Source organism: Eulemur rufifrons, chromosome 1, assembly GCF_041146395.1.
Source record: "Eulemur rufifrons isolate Redbay chromosome 1, OSU_ERuf_1, whole genome shotgun sequence".
NCBI lineage: Eukaryota > Metazoa > Chordata > Mammalia > Primates > Lemuridae > Eulemur > Eulemur rufifrons.
Genome location: NC_090983.1, coordinates 17,459,661 through 17,478,723, shown reverse-complemented (window position 1 = coordinate 17,478,723; position 19,063 = coordinate 17,459,661). Strand labels below are relative to the sequence as shown.

General features: G+C 42.0%; 1 protein-coding gene across 1 annotated transcript in view; it reads left to right on the top strand.

Moving 5' to 3' along the window:
• The window catches only part of CYP27A1 (cytochrome P450 family 27 subfamily A member 1), a 35,530-nt gene that overhangs the window by 12,782 nt on the left and 3,685 nt on the right, over positions 1-19,063 (top strand). The window contains exon 2 of the mRNA XM_069466987.1: positions 17,253-17,443. Coding sequence (XP_069323088.1) covers positions 17,253-17,443 — 191 coding nt within the window. The remainder of the gene's footprint in view (positions 1-17,252; positions 17,444-19,063) is intronic.

The following is a 19,063-nucleotide window of genomic DNA, read 5'->3' as shown; positions in this document are numbered from 1 at the left end:
TAATTTCTTGGTACCTCAGTGACTTGTGCCCCGGTGTCCAAAAAGGCTGCAAAGATTTGACAACCTTGGTTGCCATCAAGTCCCCAATACTCCTTGGCCAGTGCATGAGGCTTCTGGGCCTCTGCGCTAGTCCTGGTCATCTTGAAGGGGGTAAGATCTAGCTAAAGAGGTGGCAGGAAGGCACTGGATCAGCACCAGTCCAAATAGCACAGACCTCAGCAAGGGGTCCAGGTCCTCTTGGTCCCCCCCCCCCCCCCGCCCCCCGTTGCCACAGTAAATGCCGAAGCTGACTGGGGATTCACGTTGTTAAAACCTGGAGCTTTAAATTTTTTGTCCCTCTCATGGCTCGATAGCAAAAGAGAATTTCCCTCCTGGGCAAATCATCAATCTCCTCTTTGGGGACCCCCTGGCCATATTTGCCAGGTCCATATGGTCCTATATACTGAATATTTATGTCCCCCCAAAATTCACATGTTGAAATTTAATCCTCAATGTGATGGTATAAGGAAGTGGAGCCTTTGGGAGGTGATTAGTTTATGAGAGCTGGACCCTTATGAACGGGATTAATGCCCTTATTGAAGAGGCCCCAAGAGAGGTTCCTTGCCCCTTTCACCATGTGAAGACACAGCCAGAAGGCACCATCTATGAACCAGAAAGTGGGCCCCTATTATACACTGAATCTGCTGGCACCTTGATCTTGGACTTGCCAGTCTCCAGAACTGTGAGAAATAAGTATTTGTTGTGTATAAGCCACCCAGCCTATGGTATTCTGTTATAGCAGCTCAAACAGGCTAAGACAAGTCTGGACCGTCAGTTGGTCTCCTAGTCTCTGTATATTAATTTGCTCAGGCTGCCATAACAAAGTATAGTAGTCCCCCCTTATCCACGGGTCATACATTTCAAGACCCCCAGCGGATGCCTGAAACCGCAGATAGTACCAAACTCTATATATGCTTTTTCCTATACATACATTCCTATGATAAAGTTTAATTTATAAATTAGGCACAATAAGAGATTAACAACTAATAATAAAATAGAATATTTATAACAATATACTGTAATAAAAGTTATGTGAACGTGGTGTCTCCCCCCGCCGCCGCCAAAATATTTCACTGTAGCTGGGTGTGGTGGTGCGCACCTATAGTCCCAGCCACTTGGGAGGCTGAGGCAGGAGGGCACTGGAGCAGAGGAGTTCGAGGCAGCAGTGAGCCATGATCATGCCTCTGCTCTCCAGCCTGGGCGACAGAGCAAGACTGTCCCTTAAAAAAACACACCTTACTTTCCTGTGCTCACCCTTTTTCTTGTGATGAAGTGGGCATTGTCACTTATTAGGCTATTATTGACCTGTATTCCTGAATCTGTGTCACCATCCCTTGCTTTCAGTAAATGGCTGGTGTCCCTATTTAAGGGGATTCCTTGCTGAAGTTTTTGTAGCTCAATGCTCTCTGGTGCAACATGTTGCCATAAATCTGAAGACATTTCTGGTCAGGTGTTCTGCCCACAAATTAAATGCCTTTTCCATTTGTCACCCCAGCTGCAGTACAGTGGCACAATCATAGCTCACTACAGCCTCGAACTCTTGGGCTCAAGCGATCCTCTTGCCTCGGCCTCCCAAAGTGCTGGGATTACAGGTGTGAGCCACCACACCCGGCCTTTCTTTCCCTATTAAGTTGAGAACTTTCATCTTTTCACCTAAAGGAGCACTTTATGGCATCTCTTTTCAGATATCTCATTGAGATATTTACAGGGTATCTGCATTGCCAGTGTCATTACTTTTGTGCTTTAGGGATATTATTAAGTAAAATAAAGGTTACTAGAAGGCAAGCACTGTAGTACTGTGACAGTGAATCTGATAACTGAGATGGCCACTAAGTGACTAACCGGAGGGTAGCTTTTACAGCATGGAGACATTGAAAGGATGACTCACATCCTGTGCAAGATGGGGCAGGATGGTGTGAGATTTTATCACATTACTGGTAGCCTACAGGTCACATTTGGCAGTTTACTTGAACAGTAAACAGGCTTCCAAATTAACGAGCCTTAAGGAATTCTTGTGATTCACGGTGGCATCCTGCCCCCCAGTAAAGAACCTTACTGTGAGTTCCTCAAATTGTTGATATACTGATTAATATATGACCTACTGACATTGAAAAGAATGCTGATGTATTTCTGAGTTATGAAGTTTTACTGATTGTCTTTTTCTGGGGGAGGGAACAGAGTCTCACTCGGTCATCATGAGTAGAGTACGGTGGCGTCAGCCTAGCTCACTACAACCTCTAACTCCTGGGCTCAAGCGATCCTCCTGCCTCAGCTCCTAAGCCACAGTGACCAGCTAAGTTTTCTATTTTTAGTAGAGACAGGATCTTGCTCTTGCTCAGGCTGGTCTCAAACTCCTGACCTCAAGCATCCTCCTGCCTTGGTCTCCCAGAGTGCTAGGATTACAGGCATGAGCCACCACACCTGGCCTGATTGTCTTGGGTGTAGACATTTTAGCCTGAATGTTGCAATCTGTGTCCAGTGATTGTAACCTTTGCATTGTACCCACCACTGAAGAAGGACACACCCGGTATCAGGAGTCCCTTTCCCTTCTCCTAAACTTTCCTGTAAAAGCTTCCAACTTGTAACAGACTCCAGAATATTCCCAACTTTGTTGGTGCGTCTTCCTGGGTTAATCCTCACATTTGGCTTCCAATGAACATTTATCAAATTATTTCTGCCTCAGCAGCCTTAATTTCGGTCGACATTGCTCAGAATAGCACTCACTTTAAAACTTATGAACTTTTTATTTCTGGAATTTTCCACTTAATGTCTTAGGACCAAGGTTGCCTGAGGAAAGCAAAACTGAAGAGAACATGTGACTACTGTACCACAAACAGAGTGGCTTAAACAACAGAGATTTATTGTCTCACAGTTCTGGAGGCTAAAAGTTCAAAATCAAAGTGTTGGCTGGTTGGGTTCTTTCTGAGGGCTATGAAGGGAGGATCTGTTTCAGGCCTCTCTTCTTGGATGTGGGTGGCTGTCTTCACGTCCACATGGCATTCTCTCTGCATGAATGTGTGTCTGTCTCCAAATTTCCCCCTTTTATGAGGACACCGGTCATATCAGATTAGGGCCCACCCTAATGACCAAATTTTAACTTGACTGTGTCTATAAAGACCTATCTCCAAAAAAGGTCACATTCTGATGTACTGGGGGTTAAAACTTCAACATACAAGGCTGGGCATGGTGGCTCATGCCTGTAATCCTAGCACTTTGGGAGGTCGGGGTGGAAGAATTACTTGAGCCCAGGAGTTCCAGTCTGGGAAATAGTGAGAGCCCTGGCCCTACAAAAAATTGAAAAGTTATCCAGGTGTGATGGTACATGCCTGTAGTCACAACTACTTAGGAGGCTGAGGCAGGAGGATCCCTTGAGCCTAGGAGTTGGAGGCTGCATTGAGCTATGATCATGCCACTGCACTCTACCAGGGCAACAGAGTGAGACTCTGTCTCAAAAAAAAAAAAAACAAAAAACCAAAAAACCCCAAACAATACTTCAACATATGAATTTGAAGGGGTCACAGTTCAACTCAGAAGACCCTTCTTAGCCTGAAGGGCATGTATGTTGGCCTGTGTTTTCCAGATTCTATCTCTGGGATGCAAGAGAAGATTTAGTCATCCCCATAAGCCTGGTGGTGCCCATTGAACAAACTGATCAGTCTGACCCTAAATGACTAGTTCATCATTTGGGTACTCATGTTTTCCATTACAAATCCAGGCTGGGTTTACAGCAGCCTCAAGGGAAGTCATAGTTGTCATCAAGGGGACTTGTCAGAGGATGGAAACCCATCTCAGGTAGACCGCTGTTTCTTTATGGATATAAAGACCTACTGCCACTGGCCCTCATCTGTGCTCTTCCTCCATGCTCATGTCATCAGCAGAAGTGCTCACGGCCAGGATGTAAGAGGGGTCCTCAGTGCGTCCCTGAGGGACTGAATGCCCTTAATGACAGGGAGTATTTTACCAGTGGTCACAGCCATGGGTCTGAGCGAACCAGTGTTGCTTTCCCAGTGACAAAGAAGGGTGAGGAACCACAGACCGCTTCTCCTAACTTTATCAGACCCTCCCCCTTCAACTCGAGACACCAACACAACCCATCAGTGGTCAAAGACCCCCCTGTCCCTCTTGTCACTAAACCCACCAGCAACCAGGTCTGCCCCTGCCTGTGGGATCCTGTTCCATACCTTGCTAGTCAGCCTCATGGGTCTCGCTGTCTTTTGTCCAAAACGGCGTTGTGACCTTATCAGCCCGGGGAGGAAGGGGTTAAAAACCCCATGTGTAGTCAATCTGTCAGGAGCAGGTGTGGCAAAAACCCCCGTGGTGTGGCCTGTTTTGCAGGTACAACTTTTGTGTTTTTATCTGGTGAACCACAGCGGCTTCTCTTTGTCAGCAGGGGTTCAGTGTTGTGACTCCACCTACATTGTTTGGGGACTGTTTGCTTGGCAAGCAGCACCCCATCCCAATCCTTTGCGGCTTTACTAGTCACTCCTCCTGAGACTTTCAACTTGCTAACCAACAAGATATCAGTACACAATGATCAGAGGCACTTTCCTAACACTTTCTGAACACATTTCCATGCTGATTAACGCATTTTGCAACAGTACACAGGAGGGATCCGTTCATGGGCCTCTCAACCCACACAATCAGTTTTGCGTTTGTTCTTGCTTCACTGCAAATTCTTTCCTCAAACTAGTAATCGCTTTTTTACAGAAACAAAGACCAAAAGGTTTTAACACAGGCACTCCAGGAGTTACACAGTAACTGGAAGCTCCCGGAATCCCTGGGCAGAGGGGTGGGAGCAGCCCCACCAGCAAGCGCAGCTCTCCACTTGCTTTCAGCGTCAAGTGGCTGCTCACTCGGCTTCAGCAAACGCACGTTTAGCAACTTCACGCACAATCAAGGGGCTGGTTTCAATGATACCTGTAGCTGCTTGATCTCCAAAGGTTTATTGATATTAATAGAATAGATAGGACTGTGGGAAAACGCCTATTCCTCTGCCCCATGAGACTGCGGGAGTCTTATGCCTCCTACCCTGGCTTGCACAATCCTCTGGTGGGAGGGCCCCCGCCCACTCCACTGCCCACCCACTTAAGCCAGAGCGTGCGCTGCCAGCTCCCTGGAATCTGTGTTCTCTCCTAACCTGGCTCTCCTGGGCCCTTGTCCTCAGAAAGAGCATTGTAACTTTACCAGTGCCACGCTCGGAACCAAATATGTCAAATTCACACATAGCAGACAAGGCAAGGCCAAGATGCGTCTGCTAAAGATACAAGGAGCCACTTTTAGATTTAGACAGTTTATCACTTACACAGTGAAAAGAAGAAGCCAAAGGTGCCAGTTCTCCAAGATCTTTGTCCCACACATCCAAAAAGACAACAACAAAACACAAGGGGACAGATGACTGCAACGCAAATTGCGGGGTACCCCCCTTGTTGAGAAGCCCCTGCCAGACTGCAGCTAAGGGGTTTTATGTTCTGCAGCCCTTTTCTGAGTGGGGCAGGGCAGAAAGCCCAGAACCTGGGAGGTGATGAGAAGTCTCATGACACCTCCCAGCCCAGTGGGGGACAGGGTGGCGAGTGGGAAGTGGGAGGTGGCCTCGTAGCAGCTCCTTATAGGCCTCCCATTCTTCTAAGTTCTGGGAAGATCTCAGGGCAATCCAGGGTCAAGGCTCAGGCAAGGCTGGGTCCAAGCCCTTGTGTATATGAATATGTGGAGGGTGTTAAGGGTGCTATGGCAAAGTCACGCAGCCTGGTAGTGTTGAGCTGGAACTAGACAAAGTCTCCAGCCAAGCAGTCCCCTGACCCCTCATCTGATACTGCCGGCTGAGGAAGACTGAACTGAGATAAAAATGCATGACAGTGAGCCAGGCACTTTTTTTCCCTATAAAAATTACCTTTGTTTTAAACAAAAATCACATAAATATGAGTTACATGCTTATTTTGTGATTACATACCACATTTATGAGAAAATGCCACTTAGTTGAAATAACTTGCAGAAGTAATACAATGCTTATTGGAGAGAAATCAGAAAATATAAAGAAACAAAAGAAGAAAATTCAGATCTTCCATAATCCCAACACCCAGCACGTAGCACAGTGCCTAGTACCCACAGGTGCTTAATAAGCATTTGTGAAATACACAAATTTCACAAATATGCCCATGATCTTGTTAGAAGTAGGCTTTGTCTGCTTTCCCCATGTATCATCTACATATATGTTTTTCTAAAAATGAAAGCATACCATACACTCTTTTGTAACTTTCCAAGTTTACTGGAAAATAAAATATGAATATCTTTTTCAATGAACACATTTCTTTGTTTTTTAAGGGGGGGAGTGAGGAGGGGGATTCAGTTTCCTTCTTTTTTTTTTTTTGAGACAGAGTTTCACTCTCTTGCCCTGGGTAGAGTGCAGTGGCGTCATTGTAGCTCGCTTCAGCCTCAAACTCCTGGGCTCAAGGGATCCTCCTGCCTCAGCCTCCCAAGTAGCTGGGACTATAGGCATGTGCCATGATACCTAGCTAATTTTTCTATTTTTAGTAGAGAAGAGGTCTCATTCTTGCTCAGGCTGGTCTTGAACTCCTGAGCTCAAGCGATCCTCCCAGCTCGGCCCCATAAACACACTTCTATAATAATTTTTAATGGCTGAATAGTGTTCCATTGTATGGCTGCATCAGAATTTACTGAATCCTATTGTTATATATTTAGATTTTTTTATGTATCATATAAAGCTTTGATAAATATATCTACTACTAAATACTTGTGTACATCCTCAATTATTTCCTTAGAATAAAACTCCTAAACTGCAATTGTTGTGATAAAGTATTTTGTCAGGGCTTTGATGTGCATTGACTGCTGAATTGTCCTCCTCCAGGAAAGTTACAAAGGCAGTAAGTAGTTTTGCAAGACAAGGGGCATTCCCATTAAAAAAAAAAAAAAAAAGCTCTGTAAATACCACAGTTGAAAATAGTATGTCTCTGTGACATATATTCTGCATGTCCTTATTTGTGAGACTGAATATATTTTCCACATAGATTTACTATTTTTATTTCTTCTTTCATAAATTCCCTATTTTTGTGCTTTTGTCTATTATTCTAACGGGTTTTTAAATAGTGTATTCATCCATACTTTTTTCTTGTCTTTTTGTAGTTTCTTTTAAAATCTTTATCCCATCTGGGATTAATTTCTGTGCATGATGGGAGGTCCGTGCATGGGGGCCTGACAAAGGGGTCATGTGAGGAGCAGGAAGGGAGCCTGCACTTGGCTTGCCAGGGGCTGGGCTGCAGCTGCACACACCCAGAGCGAGCACTTCTTTCTAATTCCTACTTAAGGCACTCTTTAGGCCAGCAACGAACATGCATGTGAGTTCTAACTATTATATATTCTCCTCCCAAATAATCAACTAGTTGCTTTAATAACATTTGCTGATTTGTCTATTCCCTGTTATTTAGAACTAGTCTAAGATGTCAAGAAACTACTTTCGTTGTGTGACCCTTGCTCCCTCTATCTGCCGATTATTCATCATTTACTTACTGTAAGGCTTTTTCTTGCTCATTCGTAGATCTTTGAACTGATTCTCAGGATGCACAGATTCCTGCTGCTTTTTGCAACCACGTCCTGGCAGCTTGTCAAAGGTGAGGAAGGCTTCATTTTTCTGTTCACTCTTCCAGAAGGCTGCCCACTACCAGCTTGTTGCTGGGAGAAAATACTACTCCAGTTTCTGTAGAAAAGAGACACTCTGCCAGTGCGTTCTTCAGAGAGCAGATAAACAAGTGAACCAACACCCCTCCAAGCCTGCTTTTTAATCCAGGCCTGAGACCTGATGCAGGACAGGCAAGGCTGGTTTGGTCATCTTTTCTCCTTGACCTTCATGAGAAGAAACCTTGGAACCACCAAGAATGGTTCCTCAATCCTTTCCTGTTTTCTCTTTTCTGGGGACAATCTTTTGTCCACAGCAGAGTTCTTGCTGAGGCTCTGGAGGTTTTAAAATACTACAAATTTCTTCTAAGCTTAAACAGGAAATTTTTTTGAGGTGAGACTCAAATCACATACAATTAACCATGTTAAAGTATATGATTCAATGGCATTTAGTGTATTCTCAATGTTGTGCAACCATCACCTCTCTGGAGTTTCAAAACTTTTCACATAGAGCCAGTTGATCTTTAACAAAGCAGACAACAATATACACTGGGGGAAGGAATCCCTATTCAATAAATGGTGCTGGGACAACTGGATAGCCACATACAGAAGAATGAAACAGGATCCGTATCTCACACCACTCACAAAAATTAATTCAAGATGGTTAAAATACTTAAATGTAAGACATGAAGCCAGAAGAATTCTAGAAGAAAATGTTGGAAAAACCCTTCTAGATGTCAGCCTAGACAAAAGAATTTATGAAGAAGAACCCAATGGCAATCACAGCAACAACAAAAATAAATAAATGGGACCTGATCAAGTTAAAAAGCTTCTGCACAGCCAAGGAAATAATCAACAGAGCAAATAGATAACCAGCCTACAGAATGGGAGAAAATATTTGCAAGCTATATATCTGATAAAGGGCTGATAACCAGAATCTACGAAGAACTTAAGCAAATCAACAAGAAAAAAATCAAACAACCCCACAAAAAAAGTGGGCAAAAGACATGAACTGAAGCTTTTCAAAAGACGATAAACAAATGGCCAATAAATGTATGAAAAATGTTCAACCTCACTAATCATCAGGGAAATGCAAATTAAAACTACAATGAGATATCACCTTACCCCAGTTAGAATGGCTTTTATTAAAAAGTCCAAAAACAACAGATGCTGGGGTCAATGTGGAGACACAGGAACGCTTATGCTCTGTTGGTGGGACTGCAAATTAGTACAGCCTCTATGGGAAACAGTATGAAGATTTCTCAAAGAACTAAAAGTAGACCTACCATTCAATCCAGCAATCCCACTACTAGGTATGTACCCAAAGGAAAAGAAGTCATTTTATCAAAAAGACACCTGCACTTGAATGTTTATTGCAGAACAATTTATAATTGCAAAGATGTGAAATCAACCCAAATGCCCATCAATTCATGAGTGGATTAACAAAATGTGGTATATACCATGGAATACTACCCAGCCATGAAGGATGACTTGATGCCTTTTGTAACAATTTGGATGGAACTGGAGACCATTATCCTAAGTGAAGTATCTAAAGAATGGAAAAACAAACACCACATGTACTCACTATTAAATTGGAACCAGTGAGCACACATGTGCACAGAGGGAAGTATAACTCAACGGAAATCAATCAGGAGGGATGGGGGAGGAGGGGATGGGCAAAAATCTACCTAACAGGTACAATGAACCCTATCTGGGTGACAGCATACTTATAACCCTGACTCAAGCATTACAAAAGCAATCCTTGTAAGCAAAAACATTTGTACCCCCATAATACTGTTCTTTACCACATGTTCTCACTTGTAACCCCCATAATATTTTGAAATAACAAAAAAAATCCATAAAAAAATCAACAATTTTTCAGTACTCCAGAAAAACACCCCATACCCATTACTTAATCCTTGCTCATTGCCCTGTCCCACCACCCGCTGGTAAATTTAATCTTTTTGTATCAATGGCTTTGCCTATTAAGAAAAATCATATAAAAAGAACTATACAATCTGTGATCTTTTGTGTCTAGCTCCTTTCACTTAGCAAATGTTTTCAAGGTTCATCCAAGTTGTAGCATAAATCAGTAGTTTGTTCCTTTTTATAGCTGAATAATATTGCATTGTATGTATATACACAATTTATCGATTCATTCACTGATGGCCATTTGAGTTGTTTCCACCTTCTGGCTGGTATAAGTAATGCTGCTGTAAACATTCACGTACAAGTCTCTGTGTGAACATGTTTTCACTTTTGGTTATATACGTAGGAGTGGAAATGCTGGATCATGTGGTAATTCTATTTATGCTCAGCTCTTCCAGAAACTGCCACACATTTCCACAGCAGCTGCACCCTCTTTACATTCCTGCCAGCAATGAACAGGGTTCCAATATTTCCACATCCTCACCAACACTCTTTTTTTTTGAGACAGAGTCTCACTCTGTTGCCCGGGCTAGAGTGAGTGCCGTGGCGTCAGCCTAGCTCACAGCAACCTCAGACTCCTGGGCTCAAGCAATCCTACTGCCTCAGCCTCCCGAGTAGCTGGGACTACAGGCATGTGCCACCATGCCTGGCTAATTTTTTCTATATATTTTTAGTTGTCTGGCTAATTTCTTTCTATTTTTAGTAGAAGCAGGGCCTTGCTATTGCTCAGGCTGGTTTCGAACTCCTGATCTCGAACGATCCACCCACCTCGGCCTCCCAGAGAGCTAGGATTACAGGCGTGAGCCACCACGCCTGGCCCCTCATCAACACTTTTTATTTTCTGTTTTTTTTTCTTTTTAAGTCTAGAGTGGGTGTGAACTGGCTTTGATGTGCATTTCCGTAATGATGAATGATGTTGAACATCTTTTCATGTACTTATTGGCCATTTGTGTACCCTCTTCGGAGAAATGTCTACTCAAGTTCTTTGCCTATTTTAAGATTGGGTTTGTCTTTTTGTTGTTGAGTTGTAACAGTTCTTTGTATATTCTGGATATTAAACCCTTATCAGATATATGATTTGCAAATATTTTCTCGCATTCTGTAGGTTGTCTTTTCACATTCTTAATAATGTCTATTGTTACCCAAAAGTTTTTAATTTTTATGAAGTCCTATTTATCTATTTTTTTTTCTTTTATTATTCCTGCCTTTGGTATCAAATCTAAGAATTCATTGCCAAATCCAAGGTAATGAATATTTGCTCCTATGTTTTATTCAAAAGTTTTACAGTTTTAGCTCTTATATTAAGGTTGTTGATCCACTTTGAGTTAACTTTTGTATATGGAGTGTGGGAGGGGTCCAACGTCATTCTTTTGCATTTGGTTATTCAATTGTCCCAGTATCATCTTTTGAAAAGACTTTTCCTTCCCCACTGAATGGTCTGGGCACACTTGTCAAAAATCAATTGACACAGATGTTCAGTTTTACTTCTGGACTCCCAGTTGTATTCCACTGGTCTATATGTCTGTCTTTATGCCAGTACCATACTGTTTTAATTATTGTACCTTTGTAGTGAGTTTGGAAATCAGAAAATGAGAGTACTCTAACTTTTTTTCTTTTTCAATATTATTTTGGCTATTCAAGACCCCTTGCAGTTCCATATGGATTTGAAGAACAGCATTTCCATTTCTGCAGAAAGCCCATTAGAATTTTTATGGGAATTACATTGAATCTGTAGACTGCTTTGGGAGTACTGCCATTTTAACAATATTAAGTCTCCCAGTACATTAACATGGATGTCTTTCCACTTAGGTCTTTAATTTCCTTTAGCAGGCCAGGTGTGGTGGCTCACGCCTGTAATACTAGCACTCTGGGAAGCTGAGGCAGGTGGATTGTTTGAGCTCAGGAGTTCGAGACCAGCCTGAGCAAGAGTGAGACCCTGTCTGTACTAAAAAAACAGAAAGAAGTTAGATAGACAACTAAAAATATATATAGAAAAAATTAGCTGGACATGGTGGTGCATGCCCGTAGTCCCAGCTACTTGGGAGGCTGAGGCAGGAGAATTGCTTGAGCCCAGGAGTTTGAGGTTGCTGTGATCCAGACTGATGCCACGGCACTCTAGCCGGGGCACCAGAGTGAGACTCTTTGTAAAAAAAAAAAAAAAATTTCCTTTAGCAATGTTTTATAGTTCTCAGTATGCAAGTGTTTCACTTCCTTAGTTAAATTTATTCCTAGGTTTTTTTTTTTTTTTTTTGGATGGTATGTATTAGTTTGCTTGGTCTACCATATACTACAGACTAGATTGTTTAAATAACAGAAGTTTATTTTCTCACAGATCTGAAGGCTAGAAGTCAGACATTAGGGTGCCAGCACGGTTGGTTTGGTGAGGGCTCTCTTCCTGGCTTGTAGACGGCTGCCTTCTCCCTGTGTCCTCACGTGGCCTTGCCTCGGTGCTTGCCCGTAGAGAGAGAGCAAGCTCTCGAGTGTCTCTTATTATAAGGACACTAATCCTAGCAGATCAGGGCTCTATCCTTATGACCTTATTTAACCTTAATTACTTCCTTAGAGGCCCCATCTTCAAATACAGCCACACTGCGGGTTATGGTTTCAACATATGAGTTTGGAGGGGACATAAACAGTCAGTTCATAACAGCGATTATTGTAAATGGACTTACTTTCTTAATTTCCATTTCAGCTTGTTCTTCCAGGTTCTTAAAAATAATGCCCACCCCCAGAGGAGCCACTGTTACCAGTTTCCTGTATGTCCTCTTCCCTACCTCTTTTCTTTGTCTGTCTCTGTCTTTCTCATATTCTTTACATTGTCTGCAACTTATATTTTTCTGCTTGATTCATTGACAACTGTTAAATATTTATTGTGTGTCTATAATGTGCCAAGCAGTGTGTCAAGCAATATGGGAGTTCATAAAGAAGCATGGCGTGGTTTCTGCTCTCAAGGATTTTCAATCTAGTTGAAGGGACAAGATATCCAAAAACTAATTAGAGAATAATTTAGGAGCATATGTAATCACATTCTCCACTGTCTGGCTCATGCACTGAGAAGTAAATTCTCTAAGGGTAGGTTTTTTATGCTGTGCTTGCTGCTGTACCCGTAGCCCCTAGAACAGTATAAGAAGAACAGGATATGAGCTTAATAAATGAATGTTGAATGGATTCAACACTCTCTGGCTTTGGAGTTTTGCAAGGTGGGGGCTAGCCCTCCCATTTACCCTGAAAGATGATCTCTGTTCTGCAAAGTGGCTCTTAGACAAGACCCATCTGAGAACGCTGGAACTCTCTAACTGGCTCGGGTTACGACCTAATGGTAGGCTCACAGACACAGCACACATCTCTCAGCAAGTGTTCTGGTGTCTTTCTAAAATAACCTCTTACATAAGTAGATCCTTGTCAAGTTCCACCAAGTAAACTAACTGAGAAGAAGAGTACGAAAGAGGAAGGCTGGTCTAGGCGAAAGGAGAAATGCCCCAGAAACCTCCACACTGCCAGCCAGGAAATGGTTTCAGACCCTCTGCATTCCAGGGAAGAAGCTGGGCCCCGAGCAAATGGTTATTTATCTAGTCTTTTTTTTTCTGATTCCAAGATCGTGGTGGAAAATTTGAAAAGCAAATCACAGTAAAAAGAAGAATAAGTTTGTCGGTAAAGCGTTGTTTACCACCACTGAGGTAACCACTGTTCACATTTTTATTAATATATTAAATGTAATTTTACTTGAACTTAATGGAATGAAAAGAAACCAAACTTCAGATAAATATTTCTTCAAAATGATATATTGTTTCTTAAGAAGAGTCCTCTAAAATTAAAGAATTAAGAGACATATTAAGAGGTTGGATTTATTGTAGTGGTTCTCAACCTGGGGTGATTTTGTCTGCTGCTCCCTGCCCCGAGGAGGGACATTTAGGCACTGTCTGGAAACATTTTTGGTTGTCACAACTCAGAGGCGGCAGAGTACTGGTGGGTAGAGGCCAGGAATGCTGCTAGACATCTGCATGCACACGACAGTCTTCCACAATGTAGAATTAGCCAGCCCCAAGTGTTAACAGTGCCACAGTTGAGGAGCCCTGGGTTATTGCATAGTTATTGTGAGTTTAAAACAGCACATATTTTTAAAGGGCTTTAAGTTTGTTTCCAGTTACAAGGACATAGTCATATTCTCAGGGATCCGTGCAGTAAGTGGTTAAGAGCATGGCCTCTAGCCAGGTGGTCTGAGTTTGAACACTGACTTTGCCACTTAGTGGTAATGTGACCTTGAGCAATTTCTTTGGGCCTCAGTTTCCTCATCTGCAAAATCGTGGTAATGTTAAATCTACTCCAAACAGCTGTAATGAGGATTGAATGAGCCAATATAAGTAAAGTGCTTAGAACAGTATCCGGTTTATGATCAGCTCTGTGGGAATATGTGCAATCATTATTATTAATGTCTTAAACTAACCTAGGAGCACAAATTAAACCTACTTTCAGGATAAGTCTCCTAAGGAATTTAATAAAGAAAAATAGATCTGTATGTAAATATTTTTTATAAAGGAAACTTTAAGGAAAACCAAACAAAACTAATTCAAAGGAAAATGAATATGGCTAGGGCCCACTTATAAATCTAAGGAGTATTTGTATCAATTCAGAAGTTCAGTAAGGTTTTCCTGCTTTCTGGAATTATCTGATCAGTGGCAAGTGACTTATTCTTTCAGAAAACATTATTTCGGCCGGGCGCGGTGGCTCACGCCTGTAATCCTAGCACTCTGGGAGGCCGAGGCGGGTGGATTGCTCAAGGTCAGGAGTTCGAGACCAGCCTGAGCGAGACCCCATCTCTACTAAAAATAGAAAGACATTATATGGACACCTAAAAATCTATATAGAAAAAAAATTAGCCGGGCATAGTGGCGCATGCCTGTAGTCCCAGCTACTCGGGAGGCTGAGGCAGTAGGATCCCTTAAGCCCAGGAGTTTGAGGTTGCTGTGAGCTAAGCTGACGCCACGGCACTCACTCTAGCCTGGGCAACAAAGTGAGACTCTGTCTCAACAAAAAAAAAAAAAAATAGAAAACATTATTTCTTTTTTTCCATTTAGATTTTAAAAGGTACAGGTAATACCTTTTAAACAGGTATCTTAAACCTTTTGAACAGGTAATACATTATCACAGTTAAAACTCAAAACCATATAACATGATATACATTAAGCAGTCTGACTCCCATTGCTGTGCCCCCGCCCTCCCATAGTAATCACTGCAATTAGTTCCGTATCTGTCCATGCAGTGTTTGTCTATAAAAGCAAATACAAATACTACATATTCTTATTTAGACTCTCTTCCTTAGGCAAAAAGTCTGACACTTTTTCACTTAATCCATCTTGGATATCTTTCCATATTAGTACAAAAGGAATTTCTTTGTTCTTTTTTAAGGAGATATATTATAGTATGCTATTATGTGGATGTCCTATACTTTGCTTATAAATGTTTATAATTTTTGTAAGTATTAATAAATTGTCCTTCCATAGGGATGTGTCATTTAGACTCTCACTAGCAATGTGTTTTCCTTCAAGGAAAATAGGCATATTCACTGTGTGCAATCAGCTGTTTGCAATCATACCATACTGGCCGGCGACCCTGAAGGGCAGAAGTGGGAAGCGGGCCGACGCGGATGTTCGGGGTTTCTTAGGACTGCCTTCCTAGGAACTGGCAGGATTAGCCATTAGTTCAGGGTGGCGTCTGGGCAACTGGGCGATACATTGGGGCAGTGAGGTTGCATTGGTCCTAGGAGGATCCAATTTGTAATGCCAATAGTAAGACCCAATAAGGTTGGCATTTTTATGGACTATGAGTCGGGTGAGGTTTCCTTCTATAATTTGAATGATTGACCTCTTCTCTGTAATTTTCATGTCTCTTTTACTGAGGCCATTTGGCCTAATTTCTATGCTGGGACAGATTCTAATCCTTTTAAAAGCTCTTCAGTAACAGATTATGAAAGATGAAGTACCTGGGAAACCACTATATTTTATTTTCTTTCCATCTGTAGGTGTAAATTTAGACAGTATATTTAGTCTCAGGATTTGTGGCTTCTTTTTACATTTTACCCCACCAAAACCAACATGTATTCATTTTCTCCCTCATTTTCAACAGCTTTAAAAACATTGTAGCAATATTAATTTCATGGATGCTACGAATGTCAATTGTCAAATGCTTTAGATAGTCTAAATAAAATATTTGAGAATTACGTTACTTAACACAACCAATAAGATTTTTATTTTTCAAAAAAAAATTTCCTACCATATTGCTTACTTCATATTTGGACCCTGAATTTGTCATCTAGCTTCTTGTTTTTCCTGGAGTTTCTAATCGTATTTCTTTTTTCTTATTGGTTACACAGACATTTATCTTCGTCTCATTGACAGCAAGCTATTGTAGATTTAAATAGCATAAAGAAGAAGCCATAGGCTTTCTACCACACCTCACTAAAGGTCTCAGTTTCCCTAAAATGCTGGGCCCCAAACCTCAACATACCTCAGTGTGCCACATATGCTATTTTACCAAACACTCATTCCTTCAGGGACCTCAATTCCCCCAATTCCACCAGATAACTCATTGCTCCCAATATTCTAGCTCCTCGTGTGCCCATTTTTTTAGTGCTCTTATGTTGCGCTATAGAAAGGTCCCCTATAATATAGAGACAGAAATGATTTCAGGAGTTTTGCAGGGCTTTGCCCTGAAGGAATATGTGAACGTGTTAGTTCACATATCAAAAGCTGCTTCGAGGAGGCGTTGGTGGCATAGTGGTGAGCATAGCTGCCTTCCAAAAGCTGCCTCGCCTCAGGAGGGCATCTCATAGATCAGTGGCAATGCTTTCCAAGACGACGTTGTATCTCAAGCCTGTCGGGTTTTGCCTACTTCTGTATGACAAAGCTTGGCATACATGAGGCCACAGGATGAGAACTGATCAAAGAGTGCCCGCCCAACAGACAGACACCTGCGGCTAAAAGCAATTAGCCTAAGGAACAGTTTCTGCTTCACTCCTGACTACCTGTCTCAGTCAACAAAAACTAGCTAAAAAAAATATAGAGCCACTGTATCTCTGTTTTACCTTTCTGCTAAGTGATAGTTTTATCTTAGAACTTAGAGTTTGTCTTAGAAAGATTTTGCAACCATTTGCTCACATGGATAGAGTTAATTAAGGGATCTATAGAAGCTTTCTGGGAGACTTTTAACCTAAAACGAACTACCTGTTATTACGTAAATCTGTTACCCATGGCAACTGATCACTGTACCAATAAATACTGATGTAAAACTTCACTCGGGGCCTCACAGCTCATGGGAATGCTGGAGGTCTCCTGATCCCCAACTTTTATAAAATCTATACTTTATAAAACTATACGTTCTTTTCTGTACATTCTTTTATTTCTATATTCTATTATTTTCCTTATCCTTTGTGATGACCCCTGCCAAAGGGACCCAATTTTTTGCTGGGAGCATAGCTAACTCCCCACACTCTTCCCCTGGAACCACAGGCCACCCCAGTGCCTACCTCCTACACAATGTACGTTACCTGGCCCACTCGTTCTGGTGTAGCCATCAGACCATCCTGCCCCCATCCCATTTCCTCTCCCAGAAGCGTCTGCCCAGCTAGGCCCCACTTATTCAGCTTTTGTTGAACCCTGCAGGTGCGGAACAAGGCCAAGTATGGTCCCATGTGGATATCCTACATAGGACCTCGGGCATTTGTGAACCTGGCCAGCGCCCCACTCATGGAGCAAGTGATGCGGCAGGAGGGAAAGTACCCAGTACGGAATGACATGGAGCTATGGAAGGAGCACCGGGACCTGCATGGTCTGGCCTATGGACCCTTAACCACGTGAGCTGGGGCCTGAAGGGATGGAACAGGGCCCCAGAGGGCCATGTCAAAAGACAGTGGGCACAGGGCAGGCATTTGCTTAATGGACAGAGTGGGATCTCCCTGCATCCTCTGAGCCTGACAATCTAGAGAGCAGTCATTGGGATGAGCTGAAGCCCAGAGAGCAGTCATTGGCTTTTCCCCTCATATATTGTGTGACCTTGGACAAATGAATAATTTTCGCTTCTTTGGCCTTCAGTTTCTCATCTGTACAATAGGAGGTTTGAATTAGGGTATCTCCAAGGTGTCCCTAGGGCCTTTCTAGTTCCGTTTTTCTGCATTATGTTTGAAAATACGTTAAATCATAATGGAACATACCTGTTTGTAGTTTAAAAATCATTACTTTATTAGTTGGGAAGGCTCAATTTAATTTTTTAAACATTGTCCCACATTATGTATTGTACACTTGTGTTGGTTGTAACCTTCATGTACGCTCTCCACACACAGACACAGATGTAGGTGCCAACCTTGAAGTTTGCCTAGAAAAGTTAAAATTACTTTGGCAGTGACAAATTGAAAGACGAACCGAGTATATTATTTACTCATGTGCCAATAGCAGTAGATAATTGGGAATCATTGGCAGTAAAGCACTCCCAATGCCATGGGGTGTAACTGGGTATGTCACAGCCTTCTTTTTGCTCTAGGATGTTAACAGAACTGGAAAAACAGTAAATGGCTCCCCAAGCTTCCCAGTTGCTCAACATTTATGGTTTAGTCACTTCTTAAGGGATTAAAATTGATGCTGGTGGTGGTGGTGGCCACCAGAACAATGAACATCACTATGTATGTATAATGTGCCAGGCATCAGGCTAGTCTCTTTATTTTCATTATTTCATTCTGTCCTCACTACAAGCCCATGAACTGGACAGTATTGTTATCCCTGTTTTATAGATGAAGAAACCGAGGCCCAGAGAGGTTTTACATCACTCGTCAAGGATGACACAACCAGCAAATGGTGGAATAGATCTCTCTCATTCCGGAACTTAAGAACTTATGACCTTGACACTTTGGTGTTCTTTTTTGCATCCTTGACACTTTTGGAAAGAAAGTGAACAAACAGTGTTCATTTTACCTGTCTTTGATGCCCATACATTCATTCTCCCATTGCATGTTTTTCTTTCTTTTTCCTGGTTCCTTTCCAGGTAAACAGTTTCAGAACTAAAATAATAATTCTTTTATTCAAAGTTCTGAGAACAGAGTAGAGAATGTCTGTTCTTCAAGACCACTTTCACTTGACGTCTGACGCTGAGGGCAAGGTTTAGGTGCTAGAATTTCATTGGGCCAGGCCACCTTTGACTTGACAGCTCAGATTGAGAATTGGAGCCGAACATTATGTAGACTCCTTTGTGATCTAGATATATATTTTTTTCCTACTCTTAAGCCCATTTCCTGAATATATCACATGTGTGTATTTAAAAGCTATTGTGCTAACCCATGATAAGTTTGGTGGGTTTTTTGTTTTGTTTTAACATATATTTTAAAATCTCACTTTATGAAGCATTGTTTCCCCAAGATATTAGCAACCCGCAGAAATGCTCTCATTTAAGTTCTGCAAATCTAATTTCTCCTGTTGGGAGAGTT